Here is a 17359-nt window from a genome sequence, read left to right as displayed (position 1 = left end):
CTCCATGTGTGTGGATCCAACTGCAGGATCAGGGCATATGTCTATAAATTGATTTTCAAATTAAAGTAATTGCATTTATGCTTTTAAAATTAAACAAACTGACTGAAAATATTTAGTTTACTGTTTAAAATGATAAATTGAAAAAATAGGCAGAATATACCTTACGCCATTTTAATACATTTATTGGCAGTTTATAGTAAGAGTCTGCACATAACACATACTTTTAAAAGAAATTGTTGGCTTGGCAATTTAAGTCCCTTTATAAAAGTCTTATTGAATTAGGACACCATTTCATTGATTTTGCAGACATTTTTTGTTTTTTTTTTTAACTTGTTAGCACAGTTTTCATCTCTTTTCCTAAATGATGGCAGTGTTCAGCAAATTGTCTTTAATATTTAGTATTTAATTATCTGAGATAAAGTATTGTTCTATTCCAATACTTTGTGGAAGACTGCTCCTCTTGAATTACAGAAGATATTTGCTTTGAGAATTTATCCCCTCCCCCTGTGCATTTGGTATGTTGTTTTGCTACTTGGGCTGAATCTGAACATTAATATGTAGTGCTCCTTGCATACTCATACATTACTAGGATGTCATTGTAATATAAAACTGTTTTTTTCATTGTCAGAGAAAATGGACATCAGAGGCTTTTGAACAACATTTTTTCTCTCTTACTTCCACCCCCAGACCATTTCTCTCTTTCTTTCTCTGGGTATTTTTACTGGAAATCTTACTGAAATGCTATTTCAAATTTAGAAATTCTTTATTAAAATTACCAAATACACATGTACTCTTCTGTTCTAAGATAATATGTTCCAAGATGTATGTCTAATTTTTAAAAATATTAATCATAAGACAGTATTTATCTGCCTAAGGAATTTTATGCAAACTGAAGATTTGGTGGTTCTTCAAGTAATGTCCCTATAGATGCTCCACTTCAGGTACATGTGCACCCCATGTGCTTTTGATCAGAGACCTTCAATAGCAGTGTCTTTTCAGCCTGCACATGAGTCCCATACTTCCTGATGCACCACATCAGGGCTATATAGGTCTGCGCAAGAGAACCACCCTCAGTTCCTTCTCAACTGCCTTGGTCTGAGACAGACCGTGAGTGTGTCTGCCTCAAGTGTGCCTCAGCTAAAAGAATTTTTCCTAATTGCTAGTTTAATTCAGTCTAGTTTGTTTGTTAGATTAGATTAGTTTAGTGGTTGAGAGGATCAGTTTTGTTCCTCTCCCCTCTAACTAGGGTGGGTTGCCCAAATGCACCACCTCGGATACACGGCGTACCCCTATCTCAATGACTGGCTCCTCGTGGGACTCTCACAGTGGGAAGTCACCTCCATGATCCTTGCCCTTCGCCCGCTGTTGACGTCTCTAAGTATCTGCATCAACAAGGACAAGTTGGTGCTGACACCTACACAGAGAATGCACTTTATCGGCATGCGTCTCAACTCTTTTGCAGCCAGGGCTTTCCCCACGGCAGACTGCTTCGCAACACTGACATCTGTCATCACGGACCTGTATCGCAGACCTTGCACCACAGTCCACCGCTGCCTCTCTCTCCTTGGCCATATGGCTGCCTATACCTATGTGACACCTAATGCACATCTCCACATGTGTTGGCTTCAGATGTGGCTTCTTTCCATCTACAGACCCAGCATGGACCATATGAAGACCAGAGTTGTCCTTCCCCAGACCATGCTATCTTCCCTCATGTGGTGTACTGATCCTTCCAAGGTCTTAATCGGCACCCCCTTCACCTCTCCCATACCACAGGTCACCATCATGACAGATTCCTCCCTTGCAGGTTGGGGAGCCCACTTTGATCACCACACCCAGGGTCTCTGGATGCCAAGGGAGGCCAGAATGGACATAAGCATGCTAGAGCTCTGGGCGGTCCATTTCATATGTCAGGCCTTTCTCTCACTTGTCCAATCCCTCCACGTTCAACTCCTTTCCAACAACATCACAGCAGTCGTGTATGTCAACAAGCAGAGCGGCGCCAAGTCTCTGTCCCTCAGCTCCAAGTCTATATGCCTCTGGAACTGGTGCATTAAACACCGCAGAATGCTTCAAGCCAAGTACCTTCCAGGTATCTAGAACTCCCAGGCTGACGCACTCAGCTAGACGCTCTACATCTATCAAGAGTGAGAGCTACACGACGCCACACTACAGTACTTTTTCGAGTTCTGGGACCACTTTGCCACTTCCGAGATCAGGAAACTTCCCTCCATTGTTCCAGAGGGAGGACCAGTAGGGTGACGCTCTCCTCCTCCCAGACTAGAAACCTTGGCTATGCCTTCCCTCCCATTCCCTTTCTTCCACAAGAGTTATGCAAGATTTTGCAGACACAGAGCCGCAGCACTACTCGTAGCCTTGTTGGATCTGGTTCATAAACCTCCTTTGACTCTCCACCCACACACCAATCTGCCTTCGCACACTCCCAGATTTAGTCACACAAGATCGGGGGAGACTCTGTCATCCCAATACGAGCCCTCTTCACCTCATGGCCTGGTATTTGGATGGGTGTCAAGAGTAGACCAGGCATGTTCCACCCTGGTGCGGCGAATCCTTACTCAGAGCAGGAGAGAATCCACCAGGGCATGCTGCCAAGCAAAATAGAGATGCTTCATGCTATGGGCTCACCGTCACTCACTGAACACAGTATCTATACCAGTTGTCCTGAACTACCTTCTCACCCTCAAAATGTCTGACATAGCCCTCGCTTCTGTACAGGTGCCCCTAGCAGCAATCAGTACCTTTCTTCCCCCTTTTGACAGCACCTCGGCCTTTACACACCCCATCACTGTCCGCTTCATGAAGGGTTTTCTCAATACTTCCCACCAGTACTGAAGCCCACACACATATAGGACCTTACTCTCATCCTTTCTGCTCTCACAAAACCATCTTTTAAACTGTTGGCAACATGCTTCCTCTCCCACCTCTTGATGAAAGTGGCATTCCTGGTAGCCATAACTTCAGCCAGGTGGGTCAGTGAACTGATAGCTATGATGGCAAATCCTCCCCACCACCACATTCCACAATGATAGGGTGTCCCTTTGACTCCATGCTCAATTTTCTCAAAGATCATGTAGGAATTCCACCTGAACCAGTGCATCCATTTACCTGTTTTCTACCCAAACCACACACTTCCCACGCTGACAGGGTCCTATACTCCCTCGATGGCTTTCTACCTTCACAGGACTCGACCCTTTCACACATTGCTGAAGCTCTTCATGGCCATTGCCGAACAGTCCAAGGGTCAAGCCTTCTCTTCCTAACCAATCTCCAAATGGGTATTGGGTTGCATCTAAGAATGCTACAACCAATCTGGTGTACCCTGCTAGAGTCTACACGAGCACAAGCCACCATATTGGCCTCACTAGCAGATGTGTCCTGGCAACTGGCAAGACATCTGTCATACAGCTACTGGGCGCTCAGTACACACCTTCACAACTCACGTCCTCAGAACAGCTTTCTCCACGAGTTTCTCCACTCCCTCAAAGATTCAGAAACAATGCTTACTTGCTGGGCATTTATACCCCTGTTCCCAAGAGGAAGCATCATAGACAGGTATATAGGTCAAGACCAACTCTTCAGCCCTTTTATCATTAACTCCTTAGGAGTCACCATGCAAGAGGCAGCTGGTGTATAGATCCAAGAATCCAGCCTTTACAACATCCACTGCTGTTTCATGCTCTAACCCCCAGGTATAGAGTTTCCTTTGATGGGATTGTTGAGACCTGTGTCTCTTTATTGATGCCTCTCCTGTCCCCTACTCAGATGTTTGGAGGCCACCTTACTCAATTTGTCTCAAACTGGACATCCCAAACTACAAACAGATTGTTTTAGATCTATCCATGGTGACTGTTCCAGTTTCTGACATCCCTTACCCAGTTCCTCATCAGAGATCACTCTTACAATGAGATTTTACAACAGGAAGTGAACTCCCTGAACTCCTCTCAGGGGAGCCATAGAAAAAGTTCCACCTCAACACCACAGGAAAGGATTGCATTCCCCTTACTTCCTGAGTCCCAAGAATAATGGAGGCCAGTTCTCAGTCTATGTCAGTTAAGTTTATCCAAAAACTAAAATTCCACATGATCTCCTTGGCATCAATAATTCTCTCGTTAGAGGAGGGCAAATGGTTCATGGCTCTTGATGTGAAAGATGCATATTTTCATATAGATATTCATCCAGCTCACAGGAGTTTCCTTGGGTTCCTCTTTGATCATGACCATCACCAATTCAGAGTCCTCCCTGTTGGTCTGACCACAGCCCAGATGGTGTTTACAACAGTTTTCTAAGTTGTGGCTGCTGAGATGAGAAGAGAAGGATTTACAGTCTTCCCATACCTTGATGACTAGCTTCTCAAAGGCAACATAGAAAAGGGAAGAAGGGGAATCCAGAGAACTACAGATCGGTCAGCCTCACCTCAGTCACAGTGTGCACATGGGAGCTCATATGGAACAGGTCATCTGGACCTCCATGAGTTTAGAATGCATATCAACATACTAGAACTCAGTGTGGTCCATTGAGCCTGCAATGCCTTCCTCCCACTCATCCAATCCAAACACTTTCAGATAACATTGGTCAATATGAAAGGAATATCTTACATAAATAAGCAAGGGGGAATGAGATCTCTCTGTGCATCACATCACATAACTCCATCAACACCATACTTACCAGGGATGCAAAATTCCCTAGCAGACTGCCCAAGCAGATGTTTTTCCACGAATCACGAATCAGTGTCATGATTTGGTTCTCAGTAACATGTTTGCTTAGTGGGGAATGCCAGCCTGACACCTTTTTGCCTCACATGTGAACAGGAAGCTTCCTCAGTATTGCTCCAGAGCATCCCTGGGAAAGACTTGTCCCTTCTAATCCTATGTCCCTTCTAATCCCTTCTAATCCTATGATTCTATGGTGTACCCACCATATACTACCTTTACTAAAGAAAAGGTCTTCCTACGTCCCCACTCAAGATTCATACCTAAGGTAGTTTTTGAGTTTCATATGAGTCAGGTCATCCACTCCCTTGTATTCTTTCCTTGGAAGAGGAGAGAGGACTGCATTCTCTGGACATCCTGAGAGCTTTGGCCTTTTATCTGCAGAGAACAAGGGACATCACAAAAACATCTAAACTATTTTTTTCCATAGCGGAACGATTAAGAGGTCAACCTATATCAGCACAGACACTTTTGAAATGGATCTTGGGTTGTATTATGCTTTATTACCAACTAGCTGGCATCCCTCCACTGGAAGGGGTAAAGGCTTATTCCACCAGGAGCAAGCTACTTCAGATTCATCTCTGCGAGAGATACCCATACTAGATAAGGGAAGGCAGCATGATGGGGTATACAAACCCCACACTGGTCAGCAAGGGATTAAGGATCTGGTCTGGGGCTCAGCCAGCTCCACCCTGCTGCACCTGTAAGAGATGCACAGACTAGAGGAGGAGTTTAAAGGAAGCAGAATAGCTCATTTGGAGGCAGACAAGGGAAGAGCGCAAACCTGCAACTCGCAGCTCCTGAGAAGAGCTGAGGGAAGGCAAGATCTCGCCCTACAACAACTGCCCAAAGATCTTTCCCTGATAGAAGGAAGAACCTGCTTCAGATACACCCCTATCGGTAGACATAACTCTTCGTCTTGTATGGATTCAGTTTGTTTGTGTTAACTCACCTGGTTTTGTTTATGGACTGCCCCAGCAGGGGAGAGACCTGGAACTCACCTGGCTGAGGGCCAAGCAACAGGAGGAGGCAGCCGCCACTCTGAGGAAGAGGGAGCTATCACACCATGCACAGCCACAACGAGCTGCCAACCACTGAGCTGACCCCCTGCACATTTATTGCCTCGAATGGTGAATTTTGGACAGTTGTGCAGTGGTAGGAAGTGGCCTAGGGAAGGCAGACTTAAGGCACTTGCAGCTGTCAGAACTTCGATAGTCTTCACAGGGCCCTGGGACAGAGCCCGGTGGAGTGGGTGGGCCCACTTCTCAGCCCTCACTCCCACCACCTGTTTGACTACAGTTTGTGACTCTCCCATACACATAGGAACCATCACTCAAAGACATATAGGTTACTTATCTGCCTGTATTCCATTACCTGCCTTCTGTCCCCTCTGCTGTGAATTTGTTACACTGTGGTAAGAATGGAAAACTGGAGAGCCAGAGACTCTCACCTCCCTTTTTGCCCTCAGCTGGGAGCACGAGGAGAGCTACAACATACGTGCAAACCAGTGGACACTGCTTACAAGAAATTCAGGACTCTGGTGCCTGAGTACACACTTGAGGGATACAGATAGGGACCACACATCTCGATAATCTTCCAGTGTTATTTGGCATATACAATCTGGTTAAACCGAGCCACAGCATTCTTATCAACAGTGTTCAAGGCATGAAGACCTCCAGGAAGTTGAGTCATTTTATAGTCCTCAGTAATGTGTGTCATGGTTTGTGGCTCCCCACACTGACATAGTGGACTGTCTCTAAAACGCCACTGAAATTCTGCTGCAGCACAAATTCCATGTCCGGTACGAAACCAGTTCAGAAGACTCCATTCCCTTTGTGGTAAATCAAACCCAGGTCAACATTGTGTGGGGTCCGAGACCAGATAATTTGTCACTTTCTCTGAATACCATGAAGCTTGCCATGCATCCTCTGATGTAATACCTCACCTGATAAACTTATCCACAGTGAGTGACATGAAGGCAGATGACCATGTGGTGGATTAAACAAGTCTTTAATTAAACAGTAGATGTAGCATATCACACAGTTTTGTCACGAGCTTTGCTACACTTTTCTCTGCAAACACTGCGCAGAGCAATATTGCAGAGTACTGGTAACCCTGGTAGAGGAGTAGATTTAAGTATGCCTGAAATGATACTGAGGTCTTGGCTACACTTGCGAGTTACAGCGCAATAAAGCCACCCACAGCGCTGTACCTCACTCCCCGTCCACACTGGCAAGGCACATTGAGCGCTGTCTCTCCGCGGCTACAGCGCTGCTGGTACTCCACCTCCCCGAGAGGAATAAAGTTTATTGCGCTGCCGCTGCTGCGCTGTGGAACCAGTGTGACTGCCCAATGCAGTCTGATTCGCCTCCAGAAGTATTTGGCAGTATTCCACAATGCCTGTTCTAGCCACTCTGGTCATCAATTTGAACTCTACTGCCCTGGCCTCAGGTGACCAACCATCAGACCCGCCCTTTATATTCCCCAGGAATTTTAAAAATCCCCTTCCTGTTTGCTCAGCCAGGAGTGCTATCAGCGAATCTTTGCAGGTAACCCTGTCTCCACGCGCCAAGCAATCCCCAGTATGGAGCAATGGTGAGTTGCTGGACCTCATCAGTGTTTGGGGAGAGGAAGCTGTCCAGTCCCAGCTGCACTCCAGCCGTAGGAATTACAATACCTTTGGGCAGATATCAAGGGGCATGATGGAAAGGGGCTGTGATCGGGACACACTGCAGTGCAGGATTAAAGTGAAGGAGCTGCGGAGTGCCTACCGCAAAGCCCGCGAGGCAAACGGCTACTCGGGTGCTCCCCCTGCAACCTGCCAATTCTACAAAGAGCTGGACGCGATACTTGAGGGTGACCCCACCTCCACTCCGAGCACCACTATGGACACTTCAGAGCGGGAGGAGGTGGAGGAGGAAAGCGGGAGTGAGAGTGCTGGGGCAGGGGGAGACACTCGGGAATCCCTGGTGGCATGCAGCCAGGAGCTCTTCTCAAGCCAGGAGGAAGGTAGCCAGTCGCAGTGGCCGGTACTTGGTGGAGGACAAACAGAAGAGCAGGTTCCTGGTAAGCGGCTTTTTTTCCGGGTAAGAATTTTTTCAGTGCGGGCACTTTGGGAGAGGAGGGTTAGGGCTGCATGCATGCCTAGATGCGGAATAGCGCATTGATGTGGTCTATCGCATCGTGGTAATCAGCCTCAGTAATCTCTTCGAAAGTCTCATCCAGAACATGGGCAATGCGCTTGCGCAGGTTTCTTGGGAGAGCCACCGTGGTCCTTGTCCCAGTCAGGCTAACGTGTCCACTTCACTGTGCCGTGAGGGGCAGGGGGACCATTGCTGCACACAGGCTAGCTGCATATGGGCCAGGGCGGAAGCTGCATTGCAGTAGAACACCCTCCCTTGCTTCCCAGGTCACCCTCAGCAGCACCTCCAGGACGAACTCCTGTGGAAAATGTTGGGACAGTGTTCAGTGTAGGTACCCCCTGCAGCTGTTGGCTCTCCCCAAGGCACAGAAACCCAAAGGACAGTACAGCTGTGAAACAATCAGTCCCCTTTACTCACCATTTTGGGTCTCCCGTGGGTTATGTGCGCTCTCTTTGGGATGGGAAAATTATGCTATTGTGTAGGCTGTGTGCACCCTCCTTAAGTGCGGGGGAATCATTACTCTGTCTGGTATAAACAATGCTGCCTCTGTTAAGTGTTGCATTTTGCCTTTACAGATGCAACCTTGAGCTCTCAGCCGTCCATGTTATCACGGGCTGAGAAACTGCAAAGACTCGGGAAGAGGCCGCAAAAAAAGCAAAGAAGACATGCTGCAAGAAGTGATGCAGCAATCTCTTAAAGAGAATCAAAAAGTGCAGGAGTGGAAGGAGAGCAAAAGCAGGATCCGCCAGGAAAACGCAGCGCACCGGCAGCAAAGCACGGAACATCGGCAGCAAAGCACAGATCAGCTGATAAGCATTATGGAGCGCCAAGCAGACTCTATCCAGGCGCTCGTAGCCATGCAAGCCCCACTCCTCCCCCTCCCCTGGCAGCCTTTGTCCCAAAACTCTTTCCCTTGTGCCCCCATGTCACTTCCAACCCACTTTCCCCAACATCCAGGTTCTTACCGCCACCAGCTGCCTCCAACACCTGTATCTTCACCACCCAGCCCTGAAAACTATGACCCTTACCCTCTGCACTCAACCCCCATCACCATGCAGTATAGCCATCCTGAAGTGCAGCGCTCATTGCACAGCACTCCAGACAGGACATACGCAAATCTGTGATTGTACCATTCCCCACCCCACCCCCTTGCCCTTTCTGTCTCCCAAGCAGTTGTGTTTCTTTTCAATAAATAAATGGATTTTTTGGCTTTGAAAACATTCTTTCTTATTGCATATAGTAAAAGATACCTTAGCCCAGGAAAGAAACAGGCACTGCAAGTCAGCGTAGCAAACACAGATTCCAACTAACATTGGAACCACTGCACTTCACTCCCATGCAGGGCACCAAACATTACTGGTGGCTTTCAGCCTCAAATTGCTCCCTCAAGGCATCCCTAATCCTTGCAGCCGCGCGCTGGGCCCCTCTAATAGCCCTGCTCTCAGCCTCCAGGTGTTGAACCTCCGAGTTCCATGCCTGAGTGAATCTTTCACCCTTCCCAAATGTTATGGAAGGTCCAGCACGCTGATATAACTGCAGGGATGCTGTCATCGGCCAGGTCTAGCTTCCCATACAAAGAGCACCAGCGGCCCTTTAAATGGCCAAAAGCACACTCCACAGTCATTCTGCACTGGCTCAGCTTGTTGTTGAACCGCTCCTTGCTGCTGTCAAGGCTCCCTGTGTAGGGTTTCATGAGCCATGGCATTAACGGGTAAGCGGGGTCTCCAAGGATCACAGTGGGCATTTTGACTTCCCCTACTGTGATCTTCCACTCTGGGGAAAAAAGTCCCGACCTGCAGCTTCCTGAACAGGGTAGTGTTTCGAAAGATGCGTGCGTCGTGCACCTTTCTGGGCCAACCTGTGTTAATGTCAGTGAAACGCCCACGGTGATCCACAAGCGCCTGGAGAACCATAGAGAAATACCCCTTCCGATTAACATACTTGGATGCTAGGTGGGGTGGTGCCAGAATAGGAATATGCATCCCATCTATCGCCCTTCCACAGTTTGTGGATGGCTTTGCACAAATGGGTTTCCCTGTGTCCTGCACGTTACCCAGAGTCACGGTTCTTCTGAGCAGGATGCGATTAATGGCCTTGCAAACTTGCATCAACACGATTCCAACGGTCGACTTTACCGCTCCAAACTGGTTCGCGACCTATCGGTGGCTGTCTGAAGTTACCAGCTTCCAGATTGCAATAGCCACCTGCTTCTCCACCGGCAGGGCAGCTCTCAATCTCGTGTCCTTGCGCTGCAGGGTGGGGGTGAGCTCCTCGCGCAGTCCTATGAAAGTGGCTTTTCTCATCTGAAAGTTCTGCAGCCACTGCTCATCATCCCAGACTTGCATGATGATGTGCCACTCAGTGCTTGTTTCCTGAGCCCAAAAGCGGCGTTCCACGGTGCTGAGCATGTCCGTGAATGCCACAAGCAATTTTGTGTTGTACGCATTACGTGACTCAATATCATCGTTGGACTCCTCACTGTCACTGTGGATCTTAAGGAATAGCTCCACTGCCAAACGTGATGTGCTGGCAAGACTCGTCAGCATACTCCTCAGCTGTTCGGGCTCCATTTCCCGCAGACCAAAACAGAACACAGATCGCGCTGCACAGAAACCTTTGAAAGATGGTGCCCAATGTGGACGGAAACACAGGGATTGCTGGGATGCGAAGCGATGCATGATGGGGCGTTGGGACAGGACCCAGAATGCCCCGCACCCATGCCCCCTTCCCACAACCCACGGTGCCAGAATGGGAAGAGGTGCTCTGTGGGATAGCTTACCATAATGCACTGCTCTCAATGCTGCTGCAAGTGCCGCAAATGTGGCCGCGACAGTGCACTGGCAGCTGGCAGTGTGGACAGACTGAAGTGCTTTCCCTACTCAGCTGTATGAAGGCAGGTTTAACGCACAGTGCTGTACATCTGCAAGTGTAGTCATGGCCTCATGGTGGAATTAAGTCATACGTCGATCATCCTTGTGTGAGACCAGCAAGCCCATATTGGAGCGCAATACTCCAGTGCTAACTAACAGAATGCCAAGGCTGAAGTGCATAATGTTTGGGTGTTGGTGCCCCACATTTTGACCTTAGTCACTGTCTTTGTGGTCTTGATATATAAGAGTTCTATCCAAAGTGACACCTAGATAGACCGTGTGTGAATCATGCTTTATTTGCCGACCACTGAGAACTATGTTCCGCTCTCTGCCCGTTTCTGCATGATGTAAGTGGAAGACACTTGACATAGTCTGCTTGGTGTCAGGTGCCACTGCTGATCATAATCAACCATAGCTGCGTTCAGAACCCTCTCAAGTATGTCAGAGGAATGTAACTGAGTGCCAAGGCATATGTCATCTGCATAAACAAACTTGCGAGACCCGGTATATAGTAGGTCATTCCAATATAAGTTGAATACGGGTGGAGATAATATTGATCCTTGCAGGAGGCTGTTCTTCTGGTGTCTCCAAGCACTTGTTCTATCACCAATATGCACACAGAAATGGTAATTTCTCAAAAACAGAGCCATTGCACGTACTAACCAACTTGGCATAGTTCTAGACAATTTTACAAAAAGGCCCATGTGCCAAACCATATTGTATGCTGCAGTCAGGTCAAGGAATACTTCCAGTTACAGGTAATTAACCTCAATTTTCTTTGTATTTTGCTTCTTGGTAAAAATTCAGTTTTATTTTCCTTTACAGTAGTTACGTAAACATGTTAAGTTCATCTCCCCTTGTGAAATCTCTGGTAATTTGCCATGATATTTTACTTGGGACATGTCATTAGCCTTTGGAAACAAGAGACTGTTAAACTTAAGCCTACCATATTACCATTGTGTAAGGAAGACCCTACCTTCCTTCATTTTATTTTTAGCACATTGTAGAATTGAGTATCCCGTTCACACAAAGCACATTTACATAGTCGTCTTAGTGTGCATATGCACTCAGTAGACTATATTAATTGGTCTTCCAGTTCACTCTGTCTGGTTTCATAATTATAGGGGGGGGGGAGGTTAAGATATGCTTCTTAGAAATTCCTTCCATAGTACTTTGCAACTGCAAGAAAAATGGAAGTTGGCCCTACTCTCAATTTCCATACCACTTTTAAGAATGAATTTAGTTGAAATAGGGGGTGTCCTCATTTTTTGATAATCTCACAGCATAGAAAATATTAATAGTTGCATCAATTTTTTAAAATGCATTTACTTGTGTTGTGATTGCAGGCAGGGACTGCTGCTCTGCAGTTGGTGGGCTGTATTCATTAGAGCTACTCTGAGGGGTAAGGGAGAGAATTCTAGCTGTTGCTCTAGGACTCTGCCTATGAGAGGAAATTTTTTGTCCCCTTAACCATCTGCTTTAGGAGGGCAAGGACCAGGCCTGGGCACAGAGAAAAGCTATAGGTAGCCAGCTGAACTGCCTGGGAAGCATGGGAGTACACTCCTATGAGCCATCTTCTGATTGACTAGCGGTGAGGGTCTCAAAACTCTCTTTCCCCCCCCCCCCTTCACTCACCAGCCACATACCCTCCCCATGTACATCAGACACACATGTAGGAGCTGGAAGCAAGAGAAAACTGCCTGCTGTTGTCCACCTAGAGAGCTATATAAGAGTATATGATTTCTTGCTCTAACCAAGAACTGTAATTTTTGGCTGTTATTCCTTTTTAAACTGCTTGAAAGGAGATATGGAAGACTTTTTAAAAAAATTTTTAACTCAGATATTATAATATGTAACTGTTCAATGTCTTTTCTATGTTTGTTTTTTTCCTTCCCCACAAAGGCGGCTTTCTTCACTTATGTGGGAAGTTCGGTACATAGAACATAATACACGCACATTCAATGAACCAGGAAGCCCTATTGTTAAATCTGCCAAATTCGTTACAGATCTTCTGCTACACTTCATAAAGTGAGTTGATGAACAGATCTAATATTTTTATTCTATTTTCTAACAATAGATAAAAAGTGACTAGTAGATAATTTTGCATGTTAATGTGAGCCTGCCATCTACTTTACTGAAGGTCAGAAGTGCAAAGCATTTATCTTTAGAAAGGGAGAGGGGAAACTCCAGGGCTATGTAAAGAACATTATGTCAATTATTGCAAAATAGGATTCAGTTTAATGTAATGGAGTTTATAAAACAAAACATTTCAGAAACAAGGAATTGAATAATGACAAATTAGAAATTGAATCTGGACATTAACATCCTACAGTTGTTGTTTTTTTTTCTTCATGAAGTATTTATGTAGAGTATCAAGAAATATTTGAAACTTTCTAAAAGCAGAAATATACCAATTACGCTTGAAAGGGAAATTTCAATATTAAATTAATTATGATATATAGTCTGCTTTTTCATTTCCTACATAAACTTTCTGACAAGTGATAGATTTAGTGGTTTATAGAGGGCATAGATATGAAAATAATCTCTTTAACACAGTATTAAAACATGGAGCTAATAATACAGTACCTATAGGAATTTCATTCTAAAACCTTCCCATTTGGTGTAACTAGAGCTAGTTGGAAAATGGTAAATGTGTTTTATGAAAAATTGAAAAATGTGTGTGGCTTACAAAACTTTTCATTTTTGATTAAAATTCTAAATAAAATATTTTGAGAATTTTTTATGTAAAAACCTACTTTCAGTTTATTTTCTTCCCCCTCCACTCCTTTCTCCAGTGGACAGAAAGTAAAGGGGAAGTTTAAAACAAAAAGGTAAGGGAGTGATTTTTCAGTAGCGCAGTCATGGCCTCTTAGACTATATGCCCAAGCCCAAGGGCTTCAGCCCTGAGCGACGAAGCTCAGGCATCATCTTCAGCTCTGAGCAATGGGACTCAGGTTATAGGCTTCCTGCTTGAGGCTGAAGCCCGAGGGCTTCGGCTATGGCCCCTCCCACCCGGGGCAGCAGGGCTCAGGTCGGCTTAGGCTTCAGTCCTCACCTCCTGGAGTCTTGTAGTAATTTTTGTTGTCTGAAGGGGGTCGCAGTGCAATGAAGTTTGAGAACCACTGTTTGATATGCATTTCTTAATATTGCCTCAATGTATATGCATTTCCTGGAGTCACTGAAACTTATCATTTGTGACATTGACATTGTGACATTGACGTAGGATGTATGCTCTGTAGTGAAGAGCATCAAATATTTTAAAGTTATTGCACATGTGTAGCAACTTGCCTGGAAACATCAATGTTTTTGTTTGTTTTGTTTTCAAAATAGTAAAACTGATGTGTAAATTAATTTGTGTTTTAAGCTGCATAGTAAAGGAGCAATAAAATATCCAAAAACAGTAAATCTGTGTGTTTTTAGGATTGGGAAGTTTTTTTGGTAGCATTCCATGTATTTCATATTTTTTTTAATCCATTGTTCCTACATGCTTTTTTGTTGACTAAGGTCTGATCTAACTTTTTTAAAAACTGATTTAGGTAAGCTAGTGCAAAACACCATGTGGACATTCTTATTTTGGGTTAATAATAGCTTGTATTGTTTTAGTTTGTGCCCATTAAAACATACCTTTAAATCAGCCATTGCAGCTTCTTTGTGTAGACTAGGTCTAAGTCTGTAAGTTACATAATCACTGACCTGAAAAAGCAGAACATCTCGCAGATGTTGTGGTTGTCGTTTACTACTATTGGCCCTATGCTATTAACATTTTTATCAGTGACTTGGAAGAAAACATAAAATCATTACCAATAAAGTTTGCAGATCACACAAAGATTGGGGAAGCAGTAAACAATCAAAAAAAGACAGGTCACTGATACAGAGCAATCTGGATCGTTTAGTAAGATGGGGCAAGTGGTCAGTATGTATTTTAATACTGTTAAATGTAAATGCATACATCTGGGAACAAAGAATGAAGGCCATACATATAGGATGGGGGACTCTATCCTGGGAAACAATGATTCTGAAAAAGACTTGGAAGTCATCAGCTGAGCATGAGCTCTCAGAGCAATGCTCTGGCCAAAAGGGCTAATGCAATCCTTGGATGTATAAAAAGAGGGGAACCGTGAGTAGGAGTTCGGAGGTTATGTTATCTCTGTATTTGGCACTGGAGCGATTGCTGCTGGATTTTTGTGTCCATTTCTACTGTCCACAATTCAAGAAGGAAGTTGATAAATTGGAGAGGGTTCAGAGAAGAGCCACAAGAATGATTTAAAGGATTAGAAAACATTCCTTATAGTGGTAGACTAAAGGAGCACAATCCATTTATCTTAACAAAGAGAAATTAAAGGGGTGACTTGATCGTAGTCTGTAGGCTATAATGCAGTCTGTATTATTTGTTCTCCATACCTATGTGGGGAACAAATATTTGATAATGCGCCCTTCAATCTAGCAGACAAAGCTCCTATGGCTGGAAGTTGAAGTTAAACAAATTCCAACTAGAAATAAGGTGCAAATATAGCAATGAGCGTTATTAACTATTGGAACAACTTACTTAGGGTCATAGTGGATTCTCCATCAGTCACAGTTTTTAAATCAAGATTGTTTGTTTTGCTACAAGATACACTCAAGTTCAAACAGAAACTGATTCAGGGAAGTTCTATGACTTGTGTTATGCTGGAGGTCCGACTAGATCACAATGATCCCCTTTTTTTTGTGAATCTCAACTGCTGCTGTCAACAGCATCCTATGGATTGATCAGATGTGTCTCTAATGCAGAATTGCTTAGTATACACCCCTGTGGGTGACAGTTTATGTTGTTACATAGTAACACAGTCAGTATTTTGGGGACATTTTCCTCTCATTTAAGGTAACTGCTTTAGTATAATGCGTTGCCAAATTATTCAAGATCCCCAAACCAATAATTCATTTTGGTTGAACTAAATCATACAACGTACTAAACAGTAACAAATATTAGTACACACACTTCAAACAGCAATGTTAGGAAAAAAAGATGTTTAATTACAAATAATGTCTCCCATTACCAAGACTAATATATATTAACCTTTTTTTTTCAAATTAATATAATTTTAGGTTATGGTGAAAGGTTTTGTATTCTAAAAGGTTAAATCCCAAAACAGTGTATTTGGGATAAAGTCTAGAATTTTTATAACTGATTATTTTATGCTGAAGGAGTGACATTTTTCATTTAAAAATATCTGTTACTGTAAAATAATTATTCTTGGCAGAATTAGATTTTTATCAGTAAATGTTGATTTCACCATACATACACACAAGCCGACAAAAAAATATTTCCATTGATGATAACTAAAATTTACAACTCAGCAAAGTAAGAAAAATGCTTCTTGATAACTTACTAGATTTTGATATAAGGATAGTTACTTCATGTATTCTGACGTGATGTTAACTTGCATTTCAACGGTTATAAAGTTTTAAGTTTTTGAATCTCAACATCTACTGTCATTGAATAATTATTGTCTGATCTTTCCATAATTTTTTGTAACTGTAAAAATCTAAATTGATAAAAATAAAAAAAAATGCTTACAATTAAACATCGATATTAGCTATCGAATTTAAAAAATCAAATTATGCCAATCTTTAAAATAATCTGTTAATTTTTCATATATTTTAAGAAATTTAGATAATCAGATTTTTGGAGGTTCCTTACAAATTCCAATGTAATAAAATAACTTTCTTATTATTATATTTCTGATTAGAATTCCTACGGTATTAATCTGTATTTCTGTAGTCATGATTACGTATGACTTGAAAAAATTTGTTCCACCTCTAAAAACAAGTTGATAATATACCACGGGATGCAAATATACACCTGTTAACATACAATATTTCTTGCTGTGCAGAGACCAAGCTTGCTATGATATAATTCCATTATATAATACAATGAAGAAGAAAGTCTTGTCTGACTCTGATGAGGTAAGCTAACAAAATACCACATGCATGTCGAAATTCCACTTTGATTTTTTTTATTCCATTTAAAAAACAATTGTTTAATGTGAAAATAGCTAAGAGTAACCGCAGTATGATGGCTTAGTACTCTGCACTAGTGTTCAAGAGAAATGGAGTTTTACTACCTGCAGCTTCCTGCTGCAAAGGCAGTATATTCAGCCCATTGTGAGAGGATAGAGAGTGCCCTGTGCCACCCAACTGCAGTCCTTCTAACCAGTTGAGGAACAGTGGGTGAAATTCCCCCTACCCTCCAATCCAGTGGTACATAAACTTTGTGCACACTGTCTGTATGGGGGTGAATTTCACTCCACATTTACAAACTCACAGAAGTCCTAAACTGCTAAAAATATATATATAGTGGTCATCATGTTTCAAAAATTTGAGGGTTAGGGAGGAAAAATGTGATGGAAAAAAACAAGAAGGTTCTCAGGGTTCTTATGTGGAGCACCTTCCAAAGGGACAGAGAGACCTATAAAGAACTGGAAGTATAAGTACAATTTCTCAAATGTGTTTATATTTTAATGTTGCAACTCATATTTTTTTTACTCAAAGGAAGAAGAGAAAGATACAAACGTGCCAGGGACGTCCACTAGAAAAAGAAAGGTAATATTTTCCCTTACTTTGATTCAGTGATTTT

At 43.6% G+C, this 17359-nt stretch overlaps 1 protein-coding gene across 1 annotated transcript in view; it reads left to right on the top strand.

The window, feature by feature from the left end:
* The window catches only part of LOC123365963 (pleckstrin homology domain interacting protein), a 357662-nt gene that overhangs the window by 324381 nt on the left and 15922 nt on the right, over positions 1-17359 (top strand). Inside the window, exons 32-34 of the mRNA XM_045009003.1 lie at positions 12646-12771; positions 16617-16689; positions 17275-17325. Of these exons, the coding sequence (XP_044864938.1) occupies positions 12646-12771; positions 16617-16689; positions 17275-17325 (250 nt within the window). The remainder of the gene's footprint in view (positions 1-12645; positions 12772-16616; positions 16690-17274; positions 17326-17359) is intronic.

The sequence above is a fragment of the Mauremys mutica genome, chromosome 3, assembly GCF_020497125.1.
Source record: "Mauremys mutica isolate MM-2020 ecotype Southern chromosome 3, ASM2049712v1, whole genome shotgun sequence".
In the NCBI taxonomy this organism is placed as follows: domain Eukaryota; kingdom Metazoa; phylum Chordata; order Testudines; family Geoemydidae; genus Mauremys; species Mauremys mutica.
The sequence above is the reverse complement of the archived record's forward strand: the minus strand, read 5'-3'. Positions and strand labels throughout refer to the sequence as shown.